Source organism: Sebastes fasciatus, chromosome 14, assembly GCF_043250625.1.
Source record: "Sebastes fasciatus isolate fSebFas1 chromosome 14, fSebFas1.pri, whole genome shotgun sequence".
Taxonomy (NCBI): Eukaryota; Metazoa; Chordata; class Actinopteri; order Perciformes; family Sebastidae; genus Sebastes; species Sebastes fasciatus.
The window spans coordinates 24,401,075-24,427,519 of NC_133808.1; the positions used below are offsets into that span (position 1 = coordinate 24,401,075).

The 26,445-nt window shown below is 39.9% G+C and overlaps 1 protein-coding gene across 6 annotated transcripts in view; it reads right to left on the reverse strand.

Annotated features, from left to right (window-relative positions):
* The window catches only part of lrp1bb (low density lipoprotein receptor-related protein 1Bb), a 318,056-nt gene that overhangs the window by 205,719 nt on the left and 85,892 nt on the right, over window positions 1-26,445 (reverse strand). For all 6 annotated transcript variants that reach the window (XR_012597184.1, XM_074659766.1, XM_074659767.1 and 3 more), the window contains one exon: window positions 7,736-7,873. Coding sequence is in view for 5 of the 6 variants with exons in the window: in XM_074659766.1 (XP_074515867.1) it covers window positions 7,736-7,873 (138 nt within the window). In the remaining variant the exon portion in view is untranslated. The remainder of the gene's footprint in view (window positions 1-7,735; window positions 7,874-26,445) is intronic.

Consider the following 26,445-nt stretch of genomic DNA (forward strand, 5'->3'; position numbering starts at 1 on the left):
AGCAGTGAAGCAGCTCTTTCATTGGCAATGGGAGAGCGAACACATGCGTGGCAGCTTAAACAGAACACTACATTAAAGCAGGGCTCTGGATATGTGAATACAGTGTATCCTGTGTGTGTGATTTTTACAGCGTGTCTGAACTAGCTTCACAGGACTCACTCTTTTCTGGCTGGAAGGTTAACAAAGCACGAGTTATATCTATTGTTTGCTGTTTTTTTTATATTGAAATTCACCTCTTTTTTTCTGCTCCGCACTTCACTATCAACAACTGATTCTGCAGTAAATGTCAAGTTTCCATGAGCTATTACCACAGGAGGCTATTAATGATGAACATAATGGTTTCGGTCGAGCTCAGTCAGGGATAAAAAATACTTATTAATGTGTTGTCTAAATGTCACAAGAGGTGAAAGATGCTGTGAACCGCATGTCGTTCTCATGTTAGCAGTCAGCTTTTACATGCTGCTCACCCAATTATATTTTATTGAATTAAACATTCACTGAGAACTACAGCAAGAACATAATTAACTGCTTTTCAGTTTAGATAAAGAGAAGATGCAGAGGACTACCTAATTTAATTAAATGTATTTATATAGCGTCAAATCATAACAGAAGTTATCTCGAGAGACTCTTCATATAGAGCAGGTCTAGACTGTATTTACAGAGACCCAACGTTCCCCCATGAGGAAGCACCTACCAGCATTAACAGCCAAACTAAATCAATAACTAAACTGCTTGTTGATTAAGGCTTTGTGTTGTTTTGTCAATGCAAACTAAGGCAGTTAAACACTCCGGCCTCGACATCGTCCATTAATTCTTGATAATGGACACCGTGAAGGGCATTATCCCGCTTATACCGTGGTCACTCGCCAAAGAAAAAAAAATAAGCGATTAATTTATATTTTCATGCATTTTACAACCAAAATGAAGTTCTTCACAATCAATTCACTCTGTTTCCCTGGTTATATATATATATACACTGTAGAGAATGCACACAGCAAATGGAATAAGATTTGGAAATTGTATTTCTGTCATTTCATGCTATAATCATATGTATTTCTAATGTGGATCTGCATGTAATTATCGGTTGTTACGCTACAATTTACATATAACTCCCATTTAATTGGATGTTCGCCTACCTTTTGCACCATGCGCACTGATAAGTGGCACAAAGATACCATATGACTGGTCAAAGCGCTGAATAGCGAGGTCATGACAACAATCTCACAGCCCTGCTTATGCCAATATTCACACTGCCATAAAATCTGAGCCCAGATTATGATGTTTTTTATCAGCAGTATCTGACTCATAAAAACTGAATGCTGATGATCTTTCTGGGCATTTGCACAAAAACGGTTGTATATACTCTTTGTGATGACACAATACGCACAGAAAGTGCCAATTATGATACACTAGTGTCAGCATACAAGTGATTAAAGTTAATATGTAGAATCATTAATGCAAATGTAGCATATTTATGGTACATGTGTAGCTATATATTTTAAAATTGTCTATCCACCACCACGATCATAATATTACTGCTGGAGGAAACTAAAGTCAGAAGAAGTAATAGGAGGATGAAATTCAATAAACGGGGCTCAGATGTTTTAAGCAGTAAGAAAAAAAGAGAATCAAATGAAATTTAATCAGATGTCATAACCTGTTTAACTTTGAAGGCAATCATCATAGAAAAACTAAGCCTATAACGATAACTGCTGTGGAAATGAAGAGTAAAGTAAGTGTTCAGCAAAACATCACTGTGGTTTCTATCATTGAGTTATGCAATTTCCTGTACTAAATATAGTCAAGGTTGCATTGCTGACATTCACTTTGAGACAGCAAATGTGACAGCGTTGAGTTGGCTTCAATCTATCAGTGATCTTTGATGACACTGCTGTAAATGTGTTATCATGAAGTCTACAGCAATCCATCCATCCATCACTGTTTGATAAAAGCGGAATGCGAATGATTTTGTCCTCATGGTTTGTTCCCACAACAAAAACTCAAAATGACAAATCAATTTGTTATTGATTTGTGTTGTTAATTGATTTCCAATAATAAATATATATATACATTTGCATAAAGCAGCATATTTGTCCACTCCCATGTTGATAAGAGTATTAAATAATTGACAAATCTTGATTGATTTACGATTAATCGCGATTAATCATGGACAATCATGCGATTAATCACGATTAAATATTTGAATCTATTTACAGTCCTACTCAATATACATTCGGACAGCTCTACAAAATGGTAACTCCCTACAGTATATAGTCCAATATACAGTATAGTGAGTAGTGAGTGATTTCGGACACAGCCTTTCTTTCTTTGGCAAAGATACAAATGGTGACTGTATGAACCAGTGTGATTTTCCATAAACACTGTATACACTGGATAATGGCACGTGTTCTGGTTTAGAACTGATAAGTCCACTTTAATAGCAAAACATTTTGGTGCAAAAGTGAGAACACTGAGTAAACTCTTTGAACAAACATGGATTGAGCCTGGCATCAGAATTAATCTTTCATTCTAATGCCAAGCCATACAGGTTGACAAAGTCTCCAAATTCAGTTTCCAAGCAGCTCCATGCTGTTTCTTTTGGAAGCTATTTGTTTATGTTCACTTTCTGCGACTGCCACTAAAGATAACATATGAAGTCTGATGCTGAACTGTGTTTATTTAAATCTGACATTTGTCTTCCTCAATGCAAGCAGTGGAGACTACAGAGATCCCACGGCACAGCCATGAGCAAGCGATTAAGAATGAGCAAGTTTCCTGAAGGTGAACGAAAAGAGTTTGGTGGTTTTCCATCTGGGCACCTTCATATCAAGGCCTCTCGGGATGTTCGGCATGTATATTCATAAGAGGTGGGCAGGAACAGGAGGGAAAAAAAGTTTTGTAAGAGACCCAGCTGGTTGCCTAAAAACTTCTCTTTGGTGACCTCAATTTCTCTTCTGCTTTCCAATGAGTTTGGTCTGTCCATGTGGGACTAAGCACACTGTACAGTATCTGTACCTGAGTGAACTTGAGCAGAAGGTTGGCCCCACACAAACTCTAATGACTGTAATGTGTTATCTTCAACAAAAAAAATGTATAGAAAGACAACAAATAATCCTATTTTCTAGACAAATTCATTCTTTAAGAAAGATTCAATCATTCTTGCTGCGTCAGACGAGGAAGTGAAAGCAGATGCCTGCGGTGTTTACTTTAAGAGGTGGATTGTTAGCATTCCGGTCACACATCCTTACACATCAGATAGTGCCTTTTAAAGGAATTTAGAGCACAGAGGTGCCGTGTTACCTATTCATTGACAAGAGGTGTGTGAAATGACATCAGACATAAAAGAGAAGTGGATGTATACAGTTCACAAGGTTAAGACAGTCAGTGTGGAGCCCACTAATGCAAAAAGGCCAGACAATGAAGATGAGGCCAATATACTGTATATAAATCCGTGATGAGCAAGCTAAAACCTCTCGGGGTTTATACAAGACCATAATGATGTTATTTAACAGGATTGATCATGAGACAACGATGGAAAGTGAAGACAAAAGCAGATGTTGTTGGAGTTATGGCAGCTGTAAAGCTATAAAGAGCATAGTTAAAAAATCCAACATGTGTGCACGGCAATTATGATGAGCCATAAATACCATGTCTTAGCAAAAACAAAATACAATCTGGTTTGTTCAAATTTGGAGTTAAGATTGAAGAGAGGCATATGTAGTAGGCAATATGTATGATTTATTAAAATGCATCACCACTTTAATGTCTTATTGAAGTGCACCTTGATTTAAAGGCTTTAGGAAGTTTGAGTGTATCCACATCTATTAACTAGGGCTGTCAATCGATTCAAATATGTAATCATGATTTATCCCACGATTGTCCATAGTTAACTGTGATTAATCACAAATGAATCGCACAATTATCTGTGCAAAATGTACCTTAAAGGGAGAAAATGTCCATGACAATTTTCCCCCGCCAAAATTTTGCGTAACTTCACGGCAAGCTAGTATGAGATACCAGTGGACTCCTTAAGTTTTCTAGTTTCGTATGATAACAGTACCTTTACTCTAGCTTTAAAACTGAGCCCACTACAACCTAACAATTGCAAGTTGTGTTAAAGCGTTAAAGAAATTAGTATCTTTAAAACTAGTTAGCATAACCGCGCTTTGACAGCCCTATTGTTTATATAATAAAAGACTGATACTTGATGTCTGTGTATCGATACAATATCGCCCCACAAAATATCGGAATACTATGGTGTACTCATTTTTTCCCCCACCCGTATGTAGAAGGCAATATTTATGATTCACTATAATACGTCACCAGTTTATGGTGTTATTGAAGATGTGCACCTTGATTTAAAGTCTTTAGGAAGTTTTGGTACATCCACTTATATTAGCAATACAAACCATTAACTCAGTTTACAGTGGAAAGTTTATTTATACGTATATTTAATGTCTACCCAGATTTTGCATAATTTAGATCAAATTATTAGTGGTTAATTTGTGGTGGATACTGCAGTGAAACATAAAGTTATTCTTACTGTGAAAGAAAGTATGGAATGAGACAGCGATTGAAACATGCAGCAGATGTCCTCTTTGGTAATCGTGGGTTTTAAGATAACTGACTTTCTAACCCTAGCGCTTTGTACAAAAAAATGTAAAATGCAAATCAGTACATCCAGCTGATGCATTGGAGAACATTCGTACTTCTGGATTTATAGGTAACTCAAGTGTGGCTTTATCCTTCATTTAACTCGTTGCAGAGAGAAAAATAATTTGAAGTGGAAATTGGAGGTCTTGAAACCATGGTTTATAAAAGCACTTACAGCTTCAGGTCCACTTTTGAAAAGACCAAAAATATTATACCACCGAGTGTAGCAGAACTAAGAAAAAAAAAAAAAAAATTGCAGCTCATTTATTTCAAAACGAAATATCAAGTATCAACATATCAAGAGATTTTGAATATCTATTATGATGAAGACGGGTTCTATTTCTGATTAGCAGTTATTTGAACATGTTATATTTTAAAAGAGCCAAAAATATGACATTTTATTATTTTATTTTACTCTCTTTACTCTCAAGATATCCAATGAAAAAAAAAAAATGTCAGTTCTAAATTGAATTTCCTGTTAATTCAACAGGAATCTACTTTTCAGTTTCTTGGACTGTAAGCTCCAAACAGCCTGCAACACGGCTTAACGGCTTGTAAAGTAAAAAGAAAAAGGTAAGGTTTTGTGTAATGAAAGCCCTATAAGTGTTCTGCACTCAGTCTCTCTTTCTTTACTCTCGAGTTGCAAGTTGTACTGATTTACTTTTGGAGGAGCTTCAATGAAGTCCTCGTGCTGTTGCTTTGTCTCCAAAACACATAAACATTCAAAAGAACAGAATTCCATTAAAAAATCTCGTCTGACCTTCTTTCTTTTAACATGTCTTGTACCTCCTCTGAGAGACTGTGGCTAATGCCCTGACTCTTTAGTGCTGCCAGTAAAATACAGCAAGGTCAGGCTTACTGCTATCATGTTTTAATTGTATGCTAGAACTATATTAAAGTAGCCTCTAATCGGTATCCTTTTGGGGGATCTGTAATAAAGAGAGTAATTTACAAGTTGCAGGCAGTGTGAATGTATTATTATGATGGCTACTTAATACTGCAGAATGCGTGAAAGACTCGAACATATATAAAGCTGAATGAGGTGGCTGATAATTTAGATTTTAATCACGTTGTCCTCCAGCATCAGCCGATGAACTGACATTTCTCAGCCTGTGTTGACAAGGAATGGGAAATATCTGAGCCTGCAAAAAACTGCCTGCATGTTCTTCCTGGGCTGACTTGAGCATTTCTCCCAGGTGGGGTTTTGATATTTTTATTAAACCTGACATGACATGGACACGGTATTTTAACCAGGTCTGCAGACCTCTTATCCTGATTTGCTGTTTATTTGGATGAACAAACCTTAACAGTTCTCATCCCTAACTCGTCACATACAGTACTGCCACTTGGTCAGGACCCATTGGCGTCATTTTCTAACACGCTGGTAGCCAAATGCGTCAAACTATGAACCTCCACTACGGTCACAGTAAACACGTGGTTAATGCTGTGAATTAAAACAGAAACACTTGCTTAGGTTTAGGCAACAAAACCACTCAGTTAGGTTTAGGAAAGGTTTGGGTTAAAAATACTATGTTTACAAAGGGATGTAAACGTTTTGAACATAAAGACACCAGCATGTTGTTGGTTTCACTCGGGACACAAACAGTGGGTAACAGGCCTGTGTTTGTTTGTCCCATTCAATTTTTAGTTCATGAAAGTTATTTAGGGCTGCACGGTGGTGCAGTGGTTAGCACTGGCGCCTCACAGCTAGAGGGTCGTAAGTTCGAATCCGGCTTGGGACCCTCCTGTGTGGAGTTTGCATGTTCTCCCCCGTGATAGTGTGGGTTTTACTCTGGGTACTCCGGTTTCCTTCCACAGACCAAAGACATGCAGGTTAGGTTAATTGTTGACTCTAAATTGCCTGTAGGTGTGAATGTGAGTGTGAATGGTTGTCTGTCTCTATGTCGGCTGGGATCGGCTCCAGCCCACCTGCGACCCCTAACGGGATAAGCGGTTGCAGATGGATGGATGGAAAGTTAATTATAACCTTTTTTGGTCGCTTGAAAATGTCTGATTCAGCGTTCGGTTGTACTTAGCTCCACCTTCTCGTGTCACTTCTGGTTGCAAAAAAACACGATGGCGACGGCCAAAATGCCAAACCCAGGGCTTCAAATCGGCAGTCCACAAACCAATGGGTGACATCACGGTGACTACGTCCACTTGTTTTATACAGTCTATGACCAAAAAAGACATATTGCACACTGTTGAAATGTATTTCCACGTCAATCAATCTTGATTTAATTCCATTCTACCAAGTAAATCCATCAATGCAAGCAATAGTGTACGGAGTGAGATATTAGAGCAAGAGTTTTCAGGGTTTTGGACTCCTCACAGCTGTGAATCACAGGCCACCACATCCTAACACCTAGCACTCAAACAGAGACAAAGCCCAGCGTGACTTTAACAGTCTTACAGGTCAAAAAAGGTCGTGGTCTCTGCGAGACAGGGTTTACTGTTGTGCCAAGACTGCAGCAATCACGGAGCCGACGCCGCCTTATCACAGAAGCCAGGTGTCCATAGCAGCTTGGTATAGCTGCTAAGGATGCGGGCAACAACAAAACCTTGTGTACAACACCACACCTGGTGCTACTGTCCTGCTGTGTCTCTTGCCTGCCCTGACAGGAAGGATGATGAGAATTCACCTTGGCAACTAGTTCAACCACAAAAAGTTAGAAAGCACCAGCTCATGCCACCGTTTCATGAATTAGCATTTATACCATCAACCATCACGCATTCAGAGTTAAGTGTTACAAACGATAAATAGATTAAGCAGCGCGTATCTAAGTGAATGTGAAAACGATCCCTGAGCTCCTATAATCAACGAAAAAAAACACTTCAGCTCAAATTTACTTGATTAGAGTTTGGGATAATGAATGTGAATAAAACAAAGCATTTTCCACAACTGTGGATTACATTTTTTACAAATGTAATACAGATTTAATGCCATAAAACAAATTCCACAATCTTAACAATCCAAATAAAATGAGCATGCTCTGATTAATTAACATAATAATGAGAATACTTATTAATTAATGGATGTATTCTAAACCCAAGGCGGAAAAGAATTAGTGTTAACTCTTACCTCGACAGTGAACTCCTTCATCGTAGCCATCTTCACAGTCTCTGGCCCCGTTGCAGAGTTTATTGAAATGAATACATTTTTTTGACCCGATGCATTGTATGTGATTGAGGGAACATCTGATCACCAACTCCTGCGCACCTAAAAGAGAGAAACGAGAAAGTGTAAAAACTAGGGCTGTAATTTCTTTAACCATTAACATAGTCGATCTTTCAGAGATTGTAACGGGCTGAGTTTTAAAGTTAGAGTGAAGATACTGTCATCATATGAAACTGAAAATCGAAGGAACCCATCGCTACCAACCATGTCATACTAGCTTGTCGAGAAGTTGGGTAAATAATGCTCCAAACTTACGCTAAATTTTGGTGAGGAAAAACTGTCATGGCCCTTTTCAAAGGGGTTCCTTGACCTCTGACCTCAAAATATGTGAATGTAAATGGGTTCTATGGATACCCACAAGTCTCCCCTTTACAGAAATGCCCACTTTATGATAATCACAAGCAGTTTGACCTGACAAATCTTCCTTTGAGGTACAATTTGAACAGATAAAAAATGTGTGATTAATTTGCGATTAGATATTTTAATTGATTGACAGTCCTAGTAAAAACGGTATCTCTATTTATTTCAACATTGATAATTAATGTACTGTATCAGTTTACTGCAAAGCCAAATAAGTGTTAATAAAGGGGAAGCACTTACAGTGGGAGACCATATGTGAAATAAATTTGCATATTTCATTGTCATTATTATATTTTTTGCAGATAAACACATTTTTTTTCTTTTATCTTTTGAATGCCTTCTCAAACTGCTGATACTTCAAGACCTCTTTTTACAGGAGGTGGGAGAACCTACGCATATGCAAATGTATTTATACTTCACACAGCATTGTTCTTTACACACAACAGATGTTCACCACACTGCTTTGCAGACGCGCCGGTGAAAGTCCGATAACAAACTGCCCGACTCTCCCTGCCAGCCGGGCAAACAGCGGCGAGCAGCTGTTTAAGGATTCATGAGGCACATAGGTGACCCTCATTCATGTGGCAGCCACGAGAGCACATAAAACACAGCTGACCAGTGCACCAGCACTGTAAATGTGTCACATCTCCACCCCAACTACATTGATATCAATTACCAATGTGCCTCTGCAGCCACTTAATGGGAAGATTGATCACCCACGCGATGGGGTCTGCAACAATCCCCAGAGTTCTCTCACCCCGAGGAAGTCACATCCAAGCCCATCTCGACTGGGCAGTTACTTATTCACAGCATCCATTTCTACTTGGTAAGGTAAGAGATGCAGCAATTAACGCGGCTATTACAAAGCGGGCTGTCGTCTCCTGCTGATTTACAGACGGGATATGTAGAAGCAGTTGTGCGTCTGTATTGACACAATAATGACTCATATTAGTTCCTCCTCCGGAGCATTTTTATAGCTTTAAAAGTATCCCAGGAGAGGCTTCTTCTTTAATGAGTATTTCTTGGCTATCTCTTCAGGCCCCAGTGATTCACACTATTTCTATGCCATATTTAGGTGAGTCAAATATAAGTGACCTTGTCTCTGAGAGTTCATATTTCATACGTGAGCAAACTGGCAGCCTCATCTGCTGGGCTCCGAAATGTCTTTTAAAGCATCACTCTTCATTTCTCTTCCAGCTCCCTTTTTGGGGTGGACTTTTGATATTTGTGCCCCGTACAGACTTTTATGTGAATTTGTGAATCCATCATACAAAAAAAGCAAGTGTTTACAAGTGTGTATTACTCACACACTTACTTTTATGTCAGCGTTCATTTTATAAACATGAAAAAGGAAAATAAAAAATTGATTTTGATTCAAATCAATCATTTTTGAAGCTGCTAACATTTCACACGTTTGGATTCAAACTCAAATATGTGTTTAGATCCTTGCGTTTAACTGTCACACATTTTCTAAATATTTTCACCCACTACAGAAAACAGACACACTGTCACAGATCATTCCACCCAGTGCCACACCATAGTACATGTCCATTTGGCAAATGCGCTATTTAACACCAAGCTGTAAGGGTCTCTGACAACGTAACAGCGTTGTCAGCCTCTCCCCTCGCTATCTCGCCACATGGGTTCTAATCTAATGTGATAAGGGGAGGGATGGTGCATGAATATTCAGTGGCTCTGATCTGCCATGCAGGGGTACACAGATGGTCTCTCAACGGCTGAGGTATTCAGAACTCCTCTGTCAATTCCCAAACTACAGCGCTATGTTGGATGATCGCTCAAAGTCGTATATATGTGGGTAGTACACACCACGCCGTGTAACACATTCTCTGACAGCTACACTGGAGCTTCTCTCACATAAGATTCCCATCCCAAGGTGCTGAATGATGCCTTAACCCAACATCCTGCCTCCACACACCCACACAGGAGTTTGTTTTATTCTGGTTGATTAGACTGGCAACTAAGGTTGAGATTAGACCCATGCTAGAAATTACCAAACATCAGGTCATAATCATCATAAGAATGATGCAGCAAAACTAACAATGTTTTTGCCATGAAGACGACACACAGAGCGGGAATATCACGCTGCAAAAAAGCAACGTATGTTTTTCTGCAAAGCAACCAACCAATTATGTGCGGAACGATTTGAGTTGCGCCTACATTTATGAAAAAGCCCAAACCAGAATGGCAAACTTTATTGCTCCTTTCCACCTTGACAAAGGCAGCGCATGCCAGATCCACTCTTACCTTTCACAATAAAAGCCCTAGACATATAATATTCACAGGCGAGTATTTTGTGTTTTCGTGCCGTTTATTCGTCACGCCCCCGGTGTGCAAAAGCTTTAAGTGAGAACACCTCTTTAGGTGTACCATGGATGTGTACAGGTTTTACTGTAATATAATATACTGTAGCAAGCTAACTGTCATTGTTAAAATTTAGAGGAAGCATAAGGCTTTTACACACCGGCAGCATTTTTTTTTGTGCGATTAATTCGCACTTCAATATATTTCTTTGTACTGTTGTTTTTATCACAAATACATTCACACAGAACATGAATATTACGCAGCGAAAAAGTGATGTAATTATTTTTCAGAACAAGTTGATTTTCTGAGCTTTCGCACAGCGAATAAAGGCATCAACCAGTCACGTTGTGATTCATTTTATTATCTATGAAACAACAACATGGAGGCTCCGTAGTGTGAACCATGACAGAACACTTTCTTACACATTTCCACCTTGACAAATGGAGCGCATACAAGATCCACTCCTTTCTTACCCTTCACAATAAAAGCCCTAGACACATAATATTCAGACGCGAGTATTTCGCATTTTCTTGTGTATTTTGCAGTGTGTAAAGTCCTTACGTGAGAACACCTGTTTAGGTGTACCATGTGAGGAGGTTTTTACTGTAAGATAATATACTGTAGTAAGCTAACTGTCATCGTTAAAATTTAGAGGAAGCATAAATGTATACAAAGTTAATGGAAACACATGATGAGAGAAAAACAGAGGCATGTTTGCTTTTTGAGGTTTAAACTGAGTTGAGAACACATCCGTTTAATTGAAAATGTTTTGTGTTCCACTGACTGTGTGATTTTGCTTGAAATGGGGCCATGTTTTCTCAGAAAAATCCCTTTTCTCTGCACCTCTGTCCACTTTCACTCTCACAGAAACTGGTGCAAGCTACAGCTTTGAATGTTATTACTATATACAGCATGCAATTTCATACAAATGGCTGATGATCGACAAAGATAGATGGACAGATGGACAGATAGACAGATACGTAGATAGATAGATAGATAGATAGATAGATAGATAGATAGATAGATAGATAGATAGAAAAACAGATCAACTGTATGTATAAATCTCCAATCATTTCAGATGAAAACTGCGAGGTCCCAGTAATGGTTTGATAAATGAATAATGTCCTGAGATGAAATGGGCAAACACTCTTAAATACCAGTTTAATCATAACACATGGAGTAGAGGAAAGATACTCCCCTGGTAAGCTAAAAAAAATATATATAGTGTGATATGCTTATTCAGGTAAAGCGGGAAACACTTTAGTTAATCATCAATATTTATTAACGCCTTATTTTGTAATAACACAACCATAAATTAAACTAAAACATTCCCATCTAGTCTAAATACTGCACATATATTACAGGCACTGCTGCAAGCAAACCCATATTTGTGTTGTAATAGGAACTTCATAGCTAAAACATAATTTGCAGCAAATAAAATGACTTGTGCTGTTGCAAGATTTTAGATTTCAGGACACGTTAATTAAAAATCATGCTGCTATTTGCCTACTTTGAGCAGTGAATGAGGAGGAATCAGCTGGGCCAAACTAATACCTCTATTTAATGTGAAATGAGAAGCTTCTAGGGGGGAATTTCAGCAGCTATGTTCATTATGATAATCATGTTAATCTGAGCCAGCACCAGTTTGTGCGGAATAATGAATTCCTGAAAGAAAATAACCAGAAAATCAGCAGGGGAAGATCCTTGAACTTCTACGTACAGGGATTCATCACATCCCCAAGAAATAACAATTTCATTTTTTTCTAATTTACGGTTTGAATTGATGATCAAAGTTACATCTTCATGCCTGACCCGAGGCAACCCCAATGTAGACCTCCCATAGTGGCTTTATAACAGTAACAAGCTCTTCTGTGGTCAATCCCTCAATTACAATAACATTAGTTACTGTGTGCACTTGAATTATTATGATTGCATAAATCGCTAATCTAATCATAAGCATGATGACTGAATCTAAGACAAAATGTCAGAAAGAAAAGAGACAGCAACAGCTTTCATCACTGCACTTTTCCTGTAACGACCATCCTTTTGACATATGGCCGCAGGACTCAAAATACCACGTGCACATGCACGGTAGTGTACATAAAATTTGAGCTGTGCACGTAATTCTCAGCTCTACATGCACCGGTGCACATAACCAGAGTTTGGTGTTGTGCTGCCGATGCTCCACCACTTTTTTTCCTCCAAGTGAGGAAATAAAATATTCCCACTTTTGCATAATCCGGTTGAAATTAATTTATATTTTTTAAGTGCTTGAAGATCCAATAGTCACTAAAGCGTATGTCATGAAAGAGAGACGATAAAAACAAAAGTAATGGTCAAAGTTGTCATATTGACATTTAAGGTGTGCTGATTGATTCACGATGTCAACTCATGCTTTCAGTAACATGCAAGAAAACGTTCCACCTTGAAAGTTGCCGGTAGCTGTTGAGCAGCACAGTGAATTAAATTTTTTTTTTTTACAGTCTCTAGCTAGCCAACTGTAACTAGTAAAGAGGAAAAAGCAGCAAAACATCCTTTCATTTTTTGGAACAGCTAAAAGGTAAAAGTTTAGGATGACGTAATGTTAGTTAAACAACGATAAAACCAGGCCCATGCATACAGGAACTGAAAGCTTGCTTAGCTACGTTATCGACCAGCCTCTTACATGAGCTTGACCTCTGCCTATACTACAACTTTTCCTTGAATTCGACTTCATTTGCTTGGCACAAGTAAGTAAATCAAATCATTTAAAATATAAGCTACCTGTGTTCATTCGCCTATATTGCTTAATGCCACGCCAATCACAACCTACTACATCCATGGTGTACCCTATTTCTACTTGATGTTTGGCTGAACGCCACGAAATATTCTCAACATGATGAAACTATTCATAAAGTCTGGCTAACATTTGAACATGTCGAATGTATGTAAACTTGTCACCTTTGAAACGAGCCAAAACTTGACACATGCACGTGCCAGCATACGTCTTAGGGGCGCTCCAGTCCTCAAACAAATGGCACTACACCCCTGTATGTAACTTGGTACAGAATAATATGTTCTGCAGGGCTGCTAACTCTCACACATTGACTGTGAGACTCACGCATTTGGCAGTTTTCACACGCTCTCACCAGGGTTGGGAATTTTTTTGTCCACCTGCCGCTGTCGTTGGTGGATACCAAAATCTACCAGCCCCTCGATAGAGTACCATTGTTTTTTTGGCTGGTGAGTGAAGCAAATCTAGCAGCCACTTGCATATTTTACCAGCATGTGGCTGGTGCTAATTTAAAACCGTGGTTCTCACGCCACACTGACAGCGCAACAGACAGACAAGACAGAGACAGCACAGAGCAACAGCAGCATCGTGTAATACAGCCACCACTTGGCTATTTGTTGCTCTCGTCATGTTACCAAAGGAGCCCTAATTTGACCAAACTGTTTCCATTATATGTTTCCTGAGCAGCACAATGGATTTCTGCTCAAAATGTTCCAATTTGAAATAGTTTCACTGCAATCATTACTGAACAGCGAAAGGCAGCTCAAATGATATTGTAACACATTGAAAATGTCCTTATTTATAAACTCTATAAACTGAATAAAGGTTTTCCTTCAGAGATTTGTTGACATTTTCAATGTAATCCTCTTCAGGATGACCCTGACTGTGACCATGTAGTATTTTAAGTTATTTTACTGTACAGTTTTTGAGAAAATTAATGGGAAGTTCAGCTTAAATTATATATCATAATACATTGATGATTCATGACGGAAGTGCCGAGAGAGAGGGACATATACGACAAATGGTGTAGTATTTTAGTGTAGGTAACACATTTTAAAAGTATATATCAGTGCATGTACACAGAAAAAAAGCCCTGATGATTATACGCCTTTATATATTCACCTGGGTAGATAGTAGAGAGTATTGTCTTTTTCCCCCGTACTTTCACAACAATGAATACATTTTTACAGAATGAACATAGTGATTATTACCATTTGTGTGGTTTGGTTAGAGTTACATATGCATAAACTGAAAGTTAACAGCATGTGTGATGGATGTACTTTACCGACAAACATTATTAACTACTTCATTAACTAGTAGCTACAGTAGTGTTATCTTTCATACAATTCATGGATGAGCAGTTTGTAATAAACAAACCGAGACAGAGAAGTTGCCAGAAGGGGTGCAATGTTGTTAACATTAATCTCTGTGCTGATAAGCTGTGGCACTGGTGTGGAAGAATACATTAAAGTGTAAAAAACCATGAATATTTCAGTTATTCTGCTTGCGTACCTCTTTGTGTGTGTGTGTGTGTGTGTGTGTGTGTGTGTGTGTGTGTGTGTGTGTGTGTGTGTGTGTGTGTGTGTTTATGTGAGCTGAAGCATCATGAACTCATGGTAAATAGTGAACTCTTCACCTTTGTATGTCGTCAGTCTGTGGCGAAGTCATTGTTGTCACGCTTAAAGCTTGAGGATGTTTGGGTTATAAGATGTCTGTGGCTTAACGTGAATAAGCGATGGCGAGGGATGATATATTTATAACTGTCATGTAACAGCACTGCTGGCGAGCCGTTTCCCCCGTATCTCAGCTTGATTTGAGGACATGAGCTGTTTGTACTCGGCTCCAGGTTGATACCTCAAAGGCAAACAATCCTCGGACAAATTCCGGATTTGTGGCAGTGCACGACTTATCTTGCCGCTGTCACGAAGAGCGTGCGTCATCCGAAATATGTGGAACTGACTTCAATGGCAACAAAGTGAACCACACTTCAGTGGGCCACATTTTAACAATTGTAAACTAAAGCTCTCCCCAGCATGCTCTGCTTTTAAAAGGCACAGTGGTCTAAATATGAAAGGCTCTTTCCAGACTTATTTCCCAGAGTGACCTTTACATACTTGCCATTTGAAATGATGTACTCAGCCAAAAGACCTCATTTCGCTGTATTTGTCTGACCCCGGACGAACTTTTCCATAAGTTGGAACCTCCAAGTACTGAGATTCTTCACAGACAGAAAGTTACTTTGTGGTCATGATTAAATGTTGTGATTTTCAGCACAGTTAGAGAAAGATGTGGATGCCATAGGTGAATGACTATGTATAGGTCTTGCCTCCAGTCTCAGCATCGACAGGACAATAAGCAAATCTGACTCCTGACTTATCTAACACGTTCTCACTCCCAACTAGTCAAATACCGCAGCTTGGTCAGTGCACCCACGCTTCAAACTAAGGATGCTAAATTTGAAAAATGTTCTTAACCGATACCCGACCCTCGTTAACCGATTATTAACCGTTAACCGACAAGATTTTTGGGTACCAGCCGCAGTGTATGAGCACAACAAACAACTGAGTCCCCAGTTCACCCGTCCGGGAGCGTTAACTTAGCACCCCCGGTGCTTCCTGTTGTGTCGTGGACATGCAGCCACTTTCCCAGTTAAAGCCTCCACCGCACATTTAGTTTAGTTTAGTTTAGTTTAGCAGATTGTCCGCTGTGTGTCCGACAAAACAGTGTGTGTGTGTTTGTGCTATCTGTAGCTCTGCTGGTAACTTCGTGCTCACCATTGTCACACACATACAGTCTGTCAGCACGGCGTAACTTCAGCAAGTGTCTGACAGACCCTGTGTGTTGTTGGTGGCGTTATAGCTGTGAGAACCGGTTAAACGGTTAATTATTAACATCCCTACTTCAAACTATGATGCTCTCGGTACCCCTCTCGCGTCAGTTTTGGACTCAGGGACGGCGTGTCAGTTCCGGCTCGTGCATACTGCCGTTTCACAAGTTTCCACTCGTTACATGCAAACAGTCTCTTTTCAAAATAAACTTCCAACATAGGTTTAATTAGTTTTTTTAGATTTACTTACTGAATGGAACGGACTAATCACACGGAGCTGCTGAGAAGCAGCCAAAGGCACAGTATGAACTGGACAACTCCCTGGTGGGAAACTGTGTATGCCTTTGCATGTTTGTGTAAACGCATGGCCAGCGTTTGGTGATGCTCTGCCAGGCCTGTACAGCAGCCATCTTCAGTTTCTATCTTGCAAAGCACTCCGTAACTTTGTTTTGAAAAGCGCTATATAAATAAAGTTTATTAATACATATTACTATTATTGTTATCATATAATACATTGCATCAATATGATTAAGTCTAGCAAAGGCAAAAATGTGTTGTATATGATTGCTTTTATGTTTTTTGTGGTGACTCTCTTCAATATATTCAGACAAGACAGTTCTACTAAAAGCAGAATACTGAGTGAATATACCAATATGTTATTATGTTATAATATCGGTATGCGTCAAGTTGCGTGTGCATTCCATGTAAAATGCAGCATTCATACGGATATGTAGGTTATTCTACTAATACTGAAGAAAGGACATATTAGCCTTTTCTTCCTGATGTCAAACCTTAACTTTTAACATTTAAAAATGAGTGATTTGCTCCTACATAATATCACTCAAAATCGATCGACCGCCTCAGAAATGCAAATCAATATGCACAGGGTGCAGTCAATGAGAGTGAAATCATAAAAGCAACATGCACAGAGCTCCTCCGACACCTCATTTCCTGTGTGCAGTAGCTTATTATTTGCTGAGTATTCAATCAAAGCTATTTGAAAGAGAGGAGAAATGTGGCCACTGTTCAGTGGAATGAAGCTGGGTGTTGGCATCCGTGACATCCTGGTACTACTGTATAATAAAGAATCAATACATCAGCCCCACAGAGGAATGAGCAGCCTCGGGACGATGTGGTAAAGCTGCACTTCAGAAACGCCATGCACAAAAACAAAAAAAACAAAAAAAAAGCAAAAAGGCCAATTTATCAGTATTTGGAAAACAACGACATAATTAGTCAATAGAGATACTTTTGTGACCAACCATTATGCAAATGTTCCAATCTAATTGTTCTGGGGCCAGCTTCAAATGAATAATACATACAGCATATTGTAGTCAGAGAGGCAAAAGCCAATATTCACGGAGAAGAATGATCTCATTAGGAGTATAATTTACAGTGTTCTGTTTAATGTTGGCATTCTTTCATCACAGAAATAAATACACAATTGTCATGATGTCATCTAAACTAACTTGTGATGTATAGGTTTATCTGAACTGAATTTTTTTGTCATCATGCCATCGTGTTGTCATGTTGAATTCATGACAACGTAAACATGCACTGCAAATCCACGCACACATTCTGTGTAACAAATGTTCCAACAGGCCCTTACAGTAGCATACAGAGACCAACTCGATCCCCACTTGATCTGTCAAACTCAAACTGCTGAAGCCTCAAATTAGCTTCAGCTGAACTTAAGAATGCATGTTTGCTCAAAAATCAGAAGAGGAGAGGTATTTTGTTCACATGCCTATACTGACCTACTGCAGATTTACGTTTAACAAAGCGTGACGGTAATACAAGAGACTGCTGTCCGCATCCCGTTCCCTACCGACTGTCAGTGTTGGATTATTTTAAAGGTCCAGTGTGTAGGATTTAGTGGCATCTAGTGGTGAGTTTGCAGACTGCAACCAACTGAATACCCCTTTAATCACAACTCCCTTTCCGAGCACAAAGAGGACATAATGCTGTGTTTCCACTGCAGATAGTACCCCCTCAGTGTCGGCTGGATTCTCAGCTGATCGCCGTAGCGATGGCATGTCAAACTGCTGTGACATCACCTTCATCGGGATACTCGTAGAATCATTTCAACGTCAACCTAACAGAGGAACAGCTGCACTTCATCAATTGTACGGCGTAGTGTATGGCGTAATGTTGGATCGAGTGAATTAAGAATTGCGGTTGCTGTTGACGGCAGTTTGGCTATTTAAAAATGTCTGGTTTGATAGTAATATTTTGTATTAAAAATAAAATCATCCTTTACCCTTGTTCATTATTTCCGTGGACTTAAAATCGTTGTTTTATTCGATGGCCTCGCTGCCCTGGCCTTTGGCCTTTGTGCCCTCGAAAAATTAACAACACCGAAGGCCAAGTGGCCTTTCCCCTAAAATGATGAAATTCCAAGCCTGGTTGTTACTACAGACAAGACATCTCTGATCAAGGCGGGAGATCGAGTGCTTGAACATGTGGTTTGAATTCTGTAAGTGGATGACACCGCAAACTAACCATCTGTCTTTTAAATGAAATGGAGGAGCTGTTATGTCCCTTGGCCTTAGATTCTTCCATTAAATTATAATAGTTTCAGTGGAAAAGCCTTGACCTTTGCCTTTGTTTATATTTCACATTATGTAATGAGTTTCAGGGCTCAAATTGGTGTGTAGTGTATAGTGTATATCAATTGATTATAAGTGAGTAAATAAGTGCTTTTTTTTGGCTTGAAGGCATCTTTAATGAGGACCATGGTTAGAATATAATGCACATAGCAAGTGGGAGGGCATGTATTTTTCTCTAAATATCCTCTGGCACTAACCCAGCTCTCTTGAAATAATCACTGGACTATGACCATGTTTATAGAGTGGCTATAAGAGAAGGCATTTCACTATCTATTAGACTACCCATTATTTATGATTAATAAATAAATAAAGGGCCAATGTCACTGATTCATGCTCATTGAGAGTCAAGTCCCAGCTACTGTATCACTGAGAGATGAACAGCACTCATCATAGTGATGTTACAGGCTATTATTGTCATTGCGTGTCGTGGTAAATATGTGTCACTGTGTTTGCTCTTGAGTTAATGCTCGTATCGTTGTGATGCTTTGTTCTGTGCTGCGGCAGCGGGGAGATAATGTCAACTCCAGTGCTTTAATGTCACGCTAGGTCTGTGAAGGCAAGCGTGTCAAGTTTTAAAATATGATTTTTTTTTCCTTTGGTTCTTCAGGTGACAAGCTGGGACGCTGTCCTTTACAACACTCTTACTAGGAGGGAATACAAGAGGGGGAATGTGTCAGCGCAGTTTAACTGTTGAGAGAGCAAAGACTTTGCTGCGAGAGCAAAGACAAAGCAGCGATGTGCTCCTCCCAGTGCATCACTTCTGACACGAATGAGACGTGCATGAGACGTGCACGATTGTCACCAGGCAACGAATACATCATTCTCACACTAATGGCTTCGCCTAAGACAAACGCTCAAACATCTGGAAATGTGTTAAACTGCAGAGACAGGGGGGGCAATGCAGCAAAGCAAAAGGACTGAATATGAGCAGTTGATCTGTTAAGGGCAAAGAGGATGACTTCCCTTTTATACAGCTATCACGTTCTGACAGAGGAGACAGTGTTAATCATTAAAACTATACACTGCCTCCATGGGAATAAATGTTTCCAAGCACACCAAGTACACACAATATTTGTTGTGTCTGTTCACCGCCTACTGAAACTACTGGTAAAACAGATGGCACGAGCCTGAGGAAGTGTACATAAGTTCTGTTCCAAATGTAGAGAGGAAGAGGGAGAGAAACAGTAATTTAAAAGTCTCATTTCAAAGCCTCCCGCTGCAAAAAAAAACTTAGATTACGCTGCCTGCAAACAAGATACACGTGTGGCAGGTTAAATACGCTGATAGCAAAGGACAACGTTGTGCATTTGATCTTAAATCAGACGTCAGGCGCACCAAACATGATATGCAATTAACTTTCTCTGCACTGTCACATTACATGTTGTAGAGATGGTGTGATGATAACATAGCCTTCCGAGCTTTCAAATAATTTTAACAGATCGTCTTAACAGAAGACAGCGACGTGAAAGCAGAATCATGCAGATTTAATGTTCTTATGACGTTCAAAGAGTCTAGCGCTTTCAGTGAATAATTCTCACAATATGCAGAAGTGATGCTTGACTGCAAAACATGCTGCATTTGTTATAATGGCATGTTTTAGTTTTTTTTTTGATGAGTCAACAGACGGGTTATGTGTCAGCAGGGAGGGAGAGATGGAGAGCAGGGAAAATAAACGTTACATAATGCAAAAGGCCCTGTCCTTCAGCTCAGTAACAAGGTGCTACGCTACATTACCCCCTAAACCGGCATCCTCATGGGAGACCGACACATTCCTGATACATTTATTTCAATATGGGACTTGCCAGATAAAATACCCTGCAGGATGTTGATAGGCAGCCTGAAATACGCCGACTATAGCTGCTTCAGCTTCATCACAGACCTACAGATCAAATATTCTCTGCACTCCTAAAGCAGTGTTTCCAGAGGGGCTTTGTCACTACTTCCAAATGTATAAATGGTAGGTTTAGTGGTTGAGTATGGTTAGAGGAATCTGGCTGTGATTGTCAAAGGATCTCACTGTGCAGAGCCAAAACATACATACAGACAAACAAACATAAAGCTGTGATATACCAACCCGGATCACCACACAAGAAAATCTATTTTGGAAAATTCCCCAAAACCCCAAATCAATGTTTTTATATAATTCATGCTTTTTGCAATAACTGTGCATGACAACAATGGCATGGTTAAAGTTAGGGGAAGATTTGTTTGTTTATGTCAAATAAACTACGGTTAAGGTAAGATAAAGATAAGGTAACTGAAAGACTTTGTTGACACAATATTACAAAGACTTTCCGCATGCCATGAGAACAGATTTTAAGCTTTTCGCATGTTTATTTGTACGCCACGCAACGAAACTACGGTAACATCCGCACTTAGGTTTAGGCAACAAAAACACTTATTTAGGCTTCGGAAAAAAGTCATGGTTGGGCTTAAAATAAGTACGTAAACTAAGATACGTACTTATGTAAGATAACTAAAATGCATACGGAAACAACGTAACATTTGTATGGCAAACACGTAATAAACATCCCTAAGGTAACTGACAAAACAAAACACTAGTCTCCTGGTCCTGTGTTTGTTGGACCCATCCACCTCCCCTCTCGCCCGCCATAATCAGTCTTTTTCACTTCATATTCTACGTCACTAGCTCTGAGCGTAGCATATTTACGTGGATGCATTTGCATTGCAGTCAGCACAGACTGAACAGCGTACAACTGGCATGCTCAAAGCAAGAACAGCGTTCTTATTGCACGCTAAGTGAAGCAAATCTAGCAGCCACTTGCATATTTTAGCAGCATTTGGCTGCTGGTTGGTGCTAATTTACAGCCCTGCATGTACTATTTAAACATTCAGCAAACATGGAGCAAGGTAGCGTACAGAGTTTGTGGGGCAGGAAACCAAAACAATGACCTGATGCTAAAACACTGTAGAGGAGAAACACAATGGAATTCAGGCACTGCAAACACATAAGATATGTAGTATGAGCCTACCCATGACATACAAACTAAAATATAAGTAGGATAACCATGAGATGAACACACTGCACCCCCGTGGTTGGGTCATCATGCTACTTGTTTTCAAGCTCTCTGCAGGATACTGATGAACTCAGTATACAGAATATAAGGATTTTAGAGGAAGGCGTGGGGAGACATGCCCTCCCCTGTCGACGGAGGGGACTAAGTGCAAGAACCCCAGAGAGAGCCGTCTTTGAACAGTTCTCGTCCCCCGCGCCTCGAGGACGCCGAGATCAACATCGGCGTTGATTGGGTCGAGCCGAGCTACAGCCATGAAACACAGCATCTGTGACCATGTTTTTGAAGTCAGCCACTGACCCCTTTTATTGTCTTTTCCTGTGGGAGTGACAATTCAATCAAAGGATTCACTGGTCTCCACGTCCACTAGATTCGCAAAGCTCCACATGGCACCACTACTGAGACGAGCCAAAAGTCCATGAAATCCTTTCCTGAAGGATTCAGGGAAGGATTTAAGTTCTAAGACAGTGTTTGCAAAGCGTGTGGCATCAATACAGGGGGAGAGAGCTGCATGCTGTCAGCCATTAGCACCAACAGTTATAAAATTATACTGGAGAAGATAATTACAGAAAGTGAATTATGGCTGTCCCACTTTATCTCAAACGCACAGCTGATCTGTACGTCCCCAGACAGCCCTGACATTTAGACGTCCTTGTAAGTATGATGCACAAACTAAGAATGTGCTTCCATGCAATTTCTCAATCTTCCCTCTTTAACTGTCGCCGCACAAGATGCTGCCTGGCCCCATGACACAGCAAAGGTTTGACTCTTTATTGCCCAGAAAGTGTTTGTTTGATTTGTGCACGATTGGAGGATTGCCATTTTGCTGGGTTTTTTCTTTAGACATTCCTCCATGAATAACTGTTGTCAGCTGTCCAGTCCCGTGAGGCCGGTGGCTGAGCGGATAAAGCGGTGCCTCCTTCTAGTCTCTAGGTAATGCAATCCAAGGCCACCTTCCCTTCCCACCTCCCCACCGGCCCTGAAGATGCAGTGATTACATCTCCCTGACCGAGCCAGAGCAGCAAGGAGAGAGGCCAGCAGTGGCACCAACATTGTTATACTTCTAGACAGGAGTGTAATGTATTACCTTGCCTTTTTTCTGTAGATAATACAACCCTCTGAAATCAAACTACTGATGGCTTTAAACCATGAATTTCTTTTATTTTAATCCTCTGTGGCTTCGCTCAGTGCGTATCATCCTATATAAAGGATCTTTTTTTTCACAGGTTATTGCAGCCCCTTGCTATCATTCAAGGAGGCAGAATACCATTCCAATCCCGTATTCTGTTTGCAGGGCAAAGCTGATCTAATTCCCCTTTCTATCAATACATAATCCATGATAATGAGCTGTGCCAAATTTCCTGAGATGAATATGCAAGGTCTTCTTTCTGCATGGTAAATAAAATGGAGCCAACATTAATCGAAGTGGTAATTAATTGCCTTCTGGAGCTTATATGACTTGGCCCGCGGCAAGCGTGTAGAGCTTATATTATATCTATTATATTTAAAATGTGTTTCACAAAAGGGAGAGTGACAGATCACAGGTGACAGAGAAACCAATCAGAGAGGATATCAGAGCTGCCAACGGGGACTCCCGTGTACCCAATTTTACATACAGTAAAACTAAATATAGCATTAATATGAAATGAACTTACTTTGAACTTAACTTAAATTTTCATAGCTCTCCTTTGTTTTTCAGCTTGAAATCTGCTTCTGTCTTAGTTACAGAAAATCCATTACCTTTTGCTAATGTTTTGCTCAGCCTGCAGTCAGCAAATCTGGTGTTTTAAAGGGGTACTCTAGTGATTTATTACTGTATTTCCTTGAATTTGAGGGATTTGTAAGAGGCAAATTAAAAAAGAATGGATTGAATGAATGCAGCAGAGGTTAAGATATCCTAGCTTTTAGTCCCTAATGTGGGTAAAGCTCCAAAAGCACTTGTTTTTACATTAAATGTCCTGTAATACTACTGGATAGTGCCTTTCATTAGACCCATACCTACCTCCTAAATAAATACCCACTTCTTTTCAAGCCCATTCTCCAGTTTGTAACACAGGCTCAAGTCTAAGTTAAAAATACCCCGATGACATCTTTGGAGATCTCTCTCCAGAAGCATAGAAGACATTACACAACTGTTTTTACAGGCTAAGTAGAACTCCTCAGGACGCGTAAAGTCAAGTCTGTGTGTAAAAATCGGTTGCTTTAAAGGTCCAGTGTGTGGGATCTGCTAGTATCCAGCGGTGAGATGAGGAGATTGCAACCAACTGAAGCCTCTCATGTGTATCAAGCATGTTGGAGAGCTACGGTGGCCGATGCAAAAACATGAATGTCCCTCTTTAGAGCCAGGTGTTGTAAGATTAGCGTAGGTCATTTGTAGCAGAGCTAATGCTTAGAGTGAGTGTGTGTGCGTGGGAAGTGAGTGGGGAAACAAGAAAAAGAGAGAGCGGCGGCGACGGGAGCGAGTAACGTTATCGACTACGGCCCAAGCAGGAAAAGTTAACAGAGTTTGGTTTGTCTGTTCTGGGCTACTGTAGAAACATGGCAGTTCAACATGCTGGACTCCATGGAGAGGACTCACTCCCTATGTAGATATAAATGGCTCATTCTAAGGTAACGAAAACACAACGATTCTTATCTTCAGGTGATTATACACTAATGAAAACATACTCATTAATTTTATATTCCATTTCTGCCAATAGATCCCCCTCAATGCTACACACCGTTTCTTTAAAAATAAGCGTTTGCTTCTCTAAACACTCCTAGACAGTCTTTCATGGGAAAATCACAATCATAAGAGAAAAAAACTAGGCATTCAATGAGAGAAGCACAAGACATAGAGGTGGACTGATATACGTGGCAAAGCGTAAAACCCACAGCAACACAAAGCACCCAAGGGAAAAGATATTGCAATATTGCGGTTATTGTGACAGCCCTACTCCTGGGTGAAAGTCTGGTGTTTGTTGACCCATCCACCACCCCAACCTCCTCCTTAGGCGGACTTCTGCTTCTTCATTACAAACGTGTTTGTGATACGTCAAAAACAAACGAAATCTGAACAAAATGTGTTTCCCCTTGAAACACAATTCACACACAATGCAGCCTCGTTGTATGGGAACTTAATATTTAGGAGACAGGGCTGTTGGGAGGGCATGAACCCGTCTGTAATTCTAAAAACCCTGTGTATACGGCCGTGCATGGCCACAGGGTTGTGTTGCCTGATCTCAACATGCACTGAACCTGAGAAACTCCTTCAACAAGCCACCAGCAATCTTACATTGGAGAGCATGTAAGCAGCTGTGAACATTTCAACAGCTGGCGACTGTCATTGTATATTTTTGACATAAGCAGTGAGACTCCCATCTTTCTCTGCACCAAGCATTGCCTACCACGAGCAACCTACTTGATATATGACCTCTTGCTCAGGGCATCAATAATTATTGTGCGCTGTGGTCAATTTATGCACAGATGTCACTGCTATAACTATAAAGTCCTAATTATACCCAGTAACTCACACTGATGAGGAACCTGGACTGAATGTTAATAATTTGGTTTTGATGCCCTTTTTTTCTTTCTTGTGGCTGTGATAGACTGTGTGACAGTGACAGTCTCATCAGGATTTACAAAGGCTAATCCAGCTCATGATAACGTGAAATTACTGCTCTGTTTATCCATTAAAGGAAATCTATGTCCCACAAGTGTGTAAATAACAATACCCAAGAGCATTCATGCCACAGCCTATTCTGACGTGAAGGACGAATGAAGGTTTACGTGACTGAAGTCGGAAATGCCAAGCAGCTTCTTCACAGCATAATACAACACTTCCACTTGTTCACTGAATAATACAGCACTCCCAATAAAACCCCGTTTTCAACCAGACTACCAGTCTTCTGCTTTACTCTGAAATGATGAGCTGGGTTTTGTGCTGTCCCGTCTTTGGAGGTAAGTAGTAGAAAAAAAAATAGACATGTTGTGTAAATAACTGAAGTAAACACCATGGCAACATGCACTTGTCACAGTTTCAGCTGCTCAACTGTAACATTATTTCCAATTGTTGGATCAAGTGTTGGAGTTTATACCGGTATGAGCCCGGCAGTCAGCATGGTGTTATATCATAGACATGGCGTCCATCACGGTTTGACGTTATACTTTAAATTCGATCAGCTCATGTGTCATCATGTGCCGGACAGGAGGAACAGCCCATTTTACTGCACTGAAAAATGTATCATTTGCCAGTGGTGGCAATAAGAGAATAAGCGCCTCAATCATCAAGCAAACACCCGATCATGCGACAACGGTTGGGGTAAAAAAAACAACAACACAACATCAGTGACTTGCTGATTACCTTGTAAAATATCATAAGATTTGGTGGCAGAACATCTCATTGGACAATCTTTATGCAAACTCTATACTCAGAGGGATTATTACTGAATGATTAAAATAAGAGTGCCCTGGCTCTTACTAGATAATATAATGCATAATATACTACACTAGACACTGAGTTTCGATATATCCATGAGTTAAGTGGTTTTCTATGACAATAAATAGACACTAGAAAGAGGCTGGTGCCTCTACCAGTACAAACTGGGCGGAAGCAATGAGGTAGCACCGGATCTGAAAAGTGAAGCCAGTGCGTAAATGCCTTAAACTTGCATTCTTTCTAACAGCCAGCAGGGGGGGACTCCTCTGGT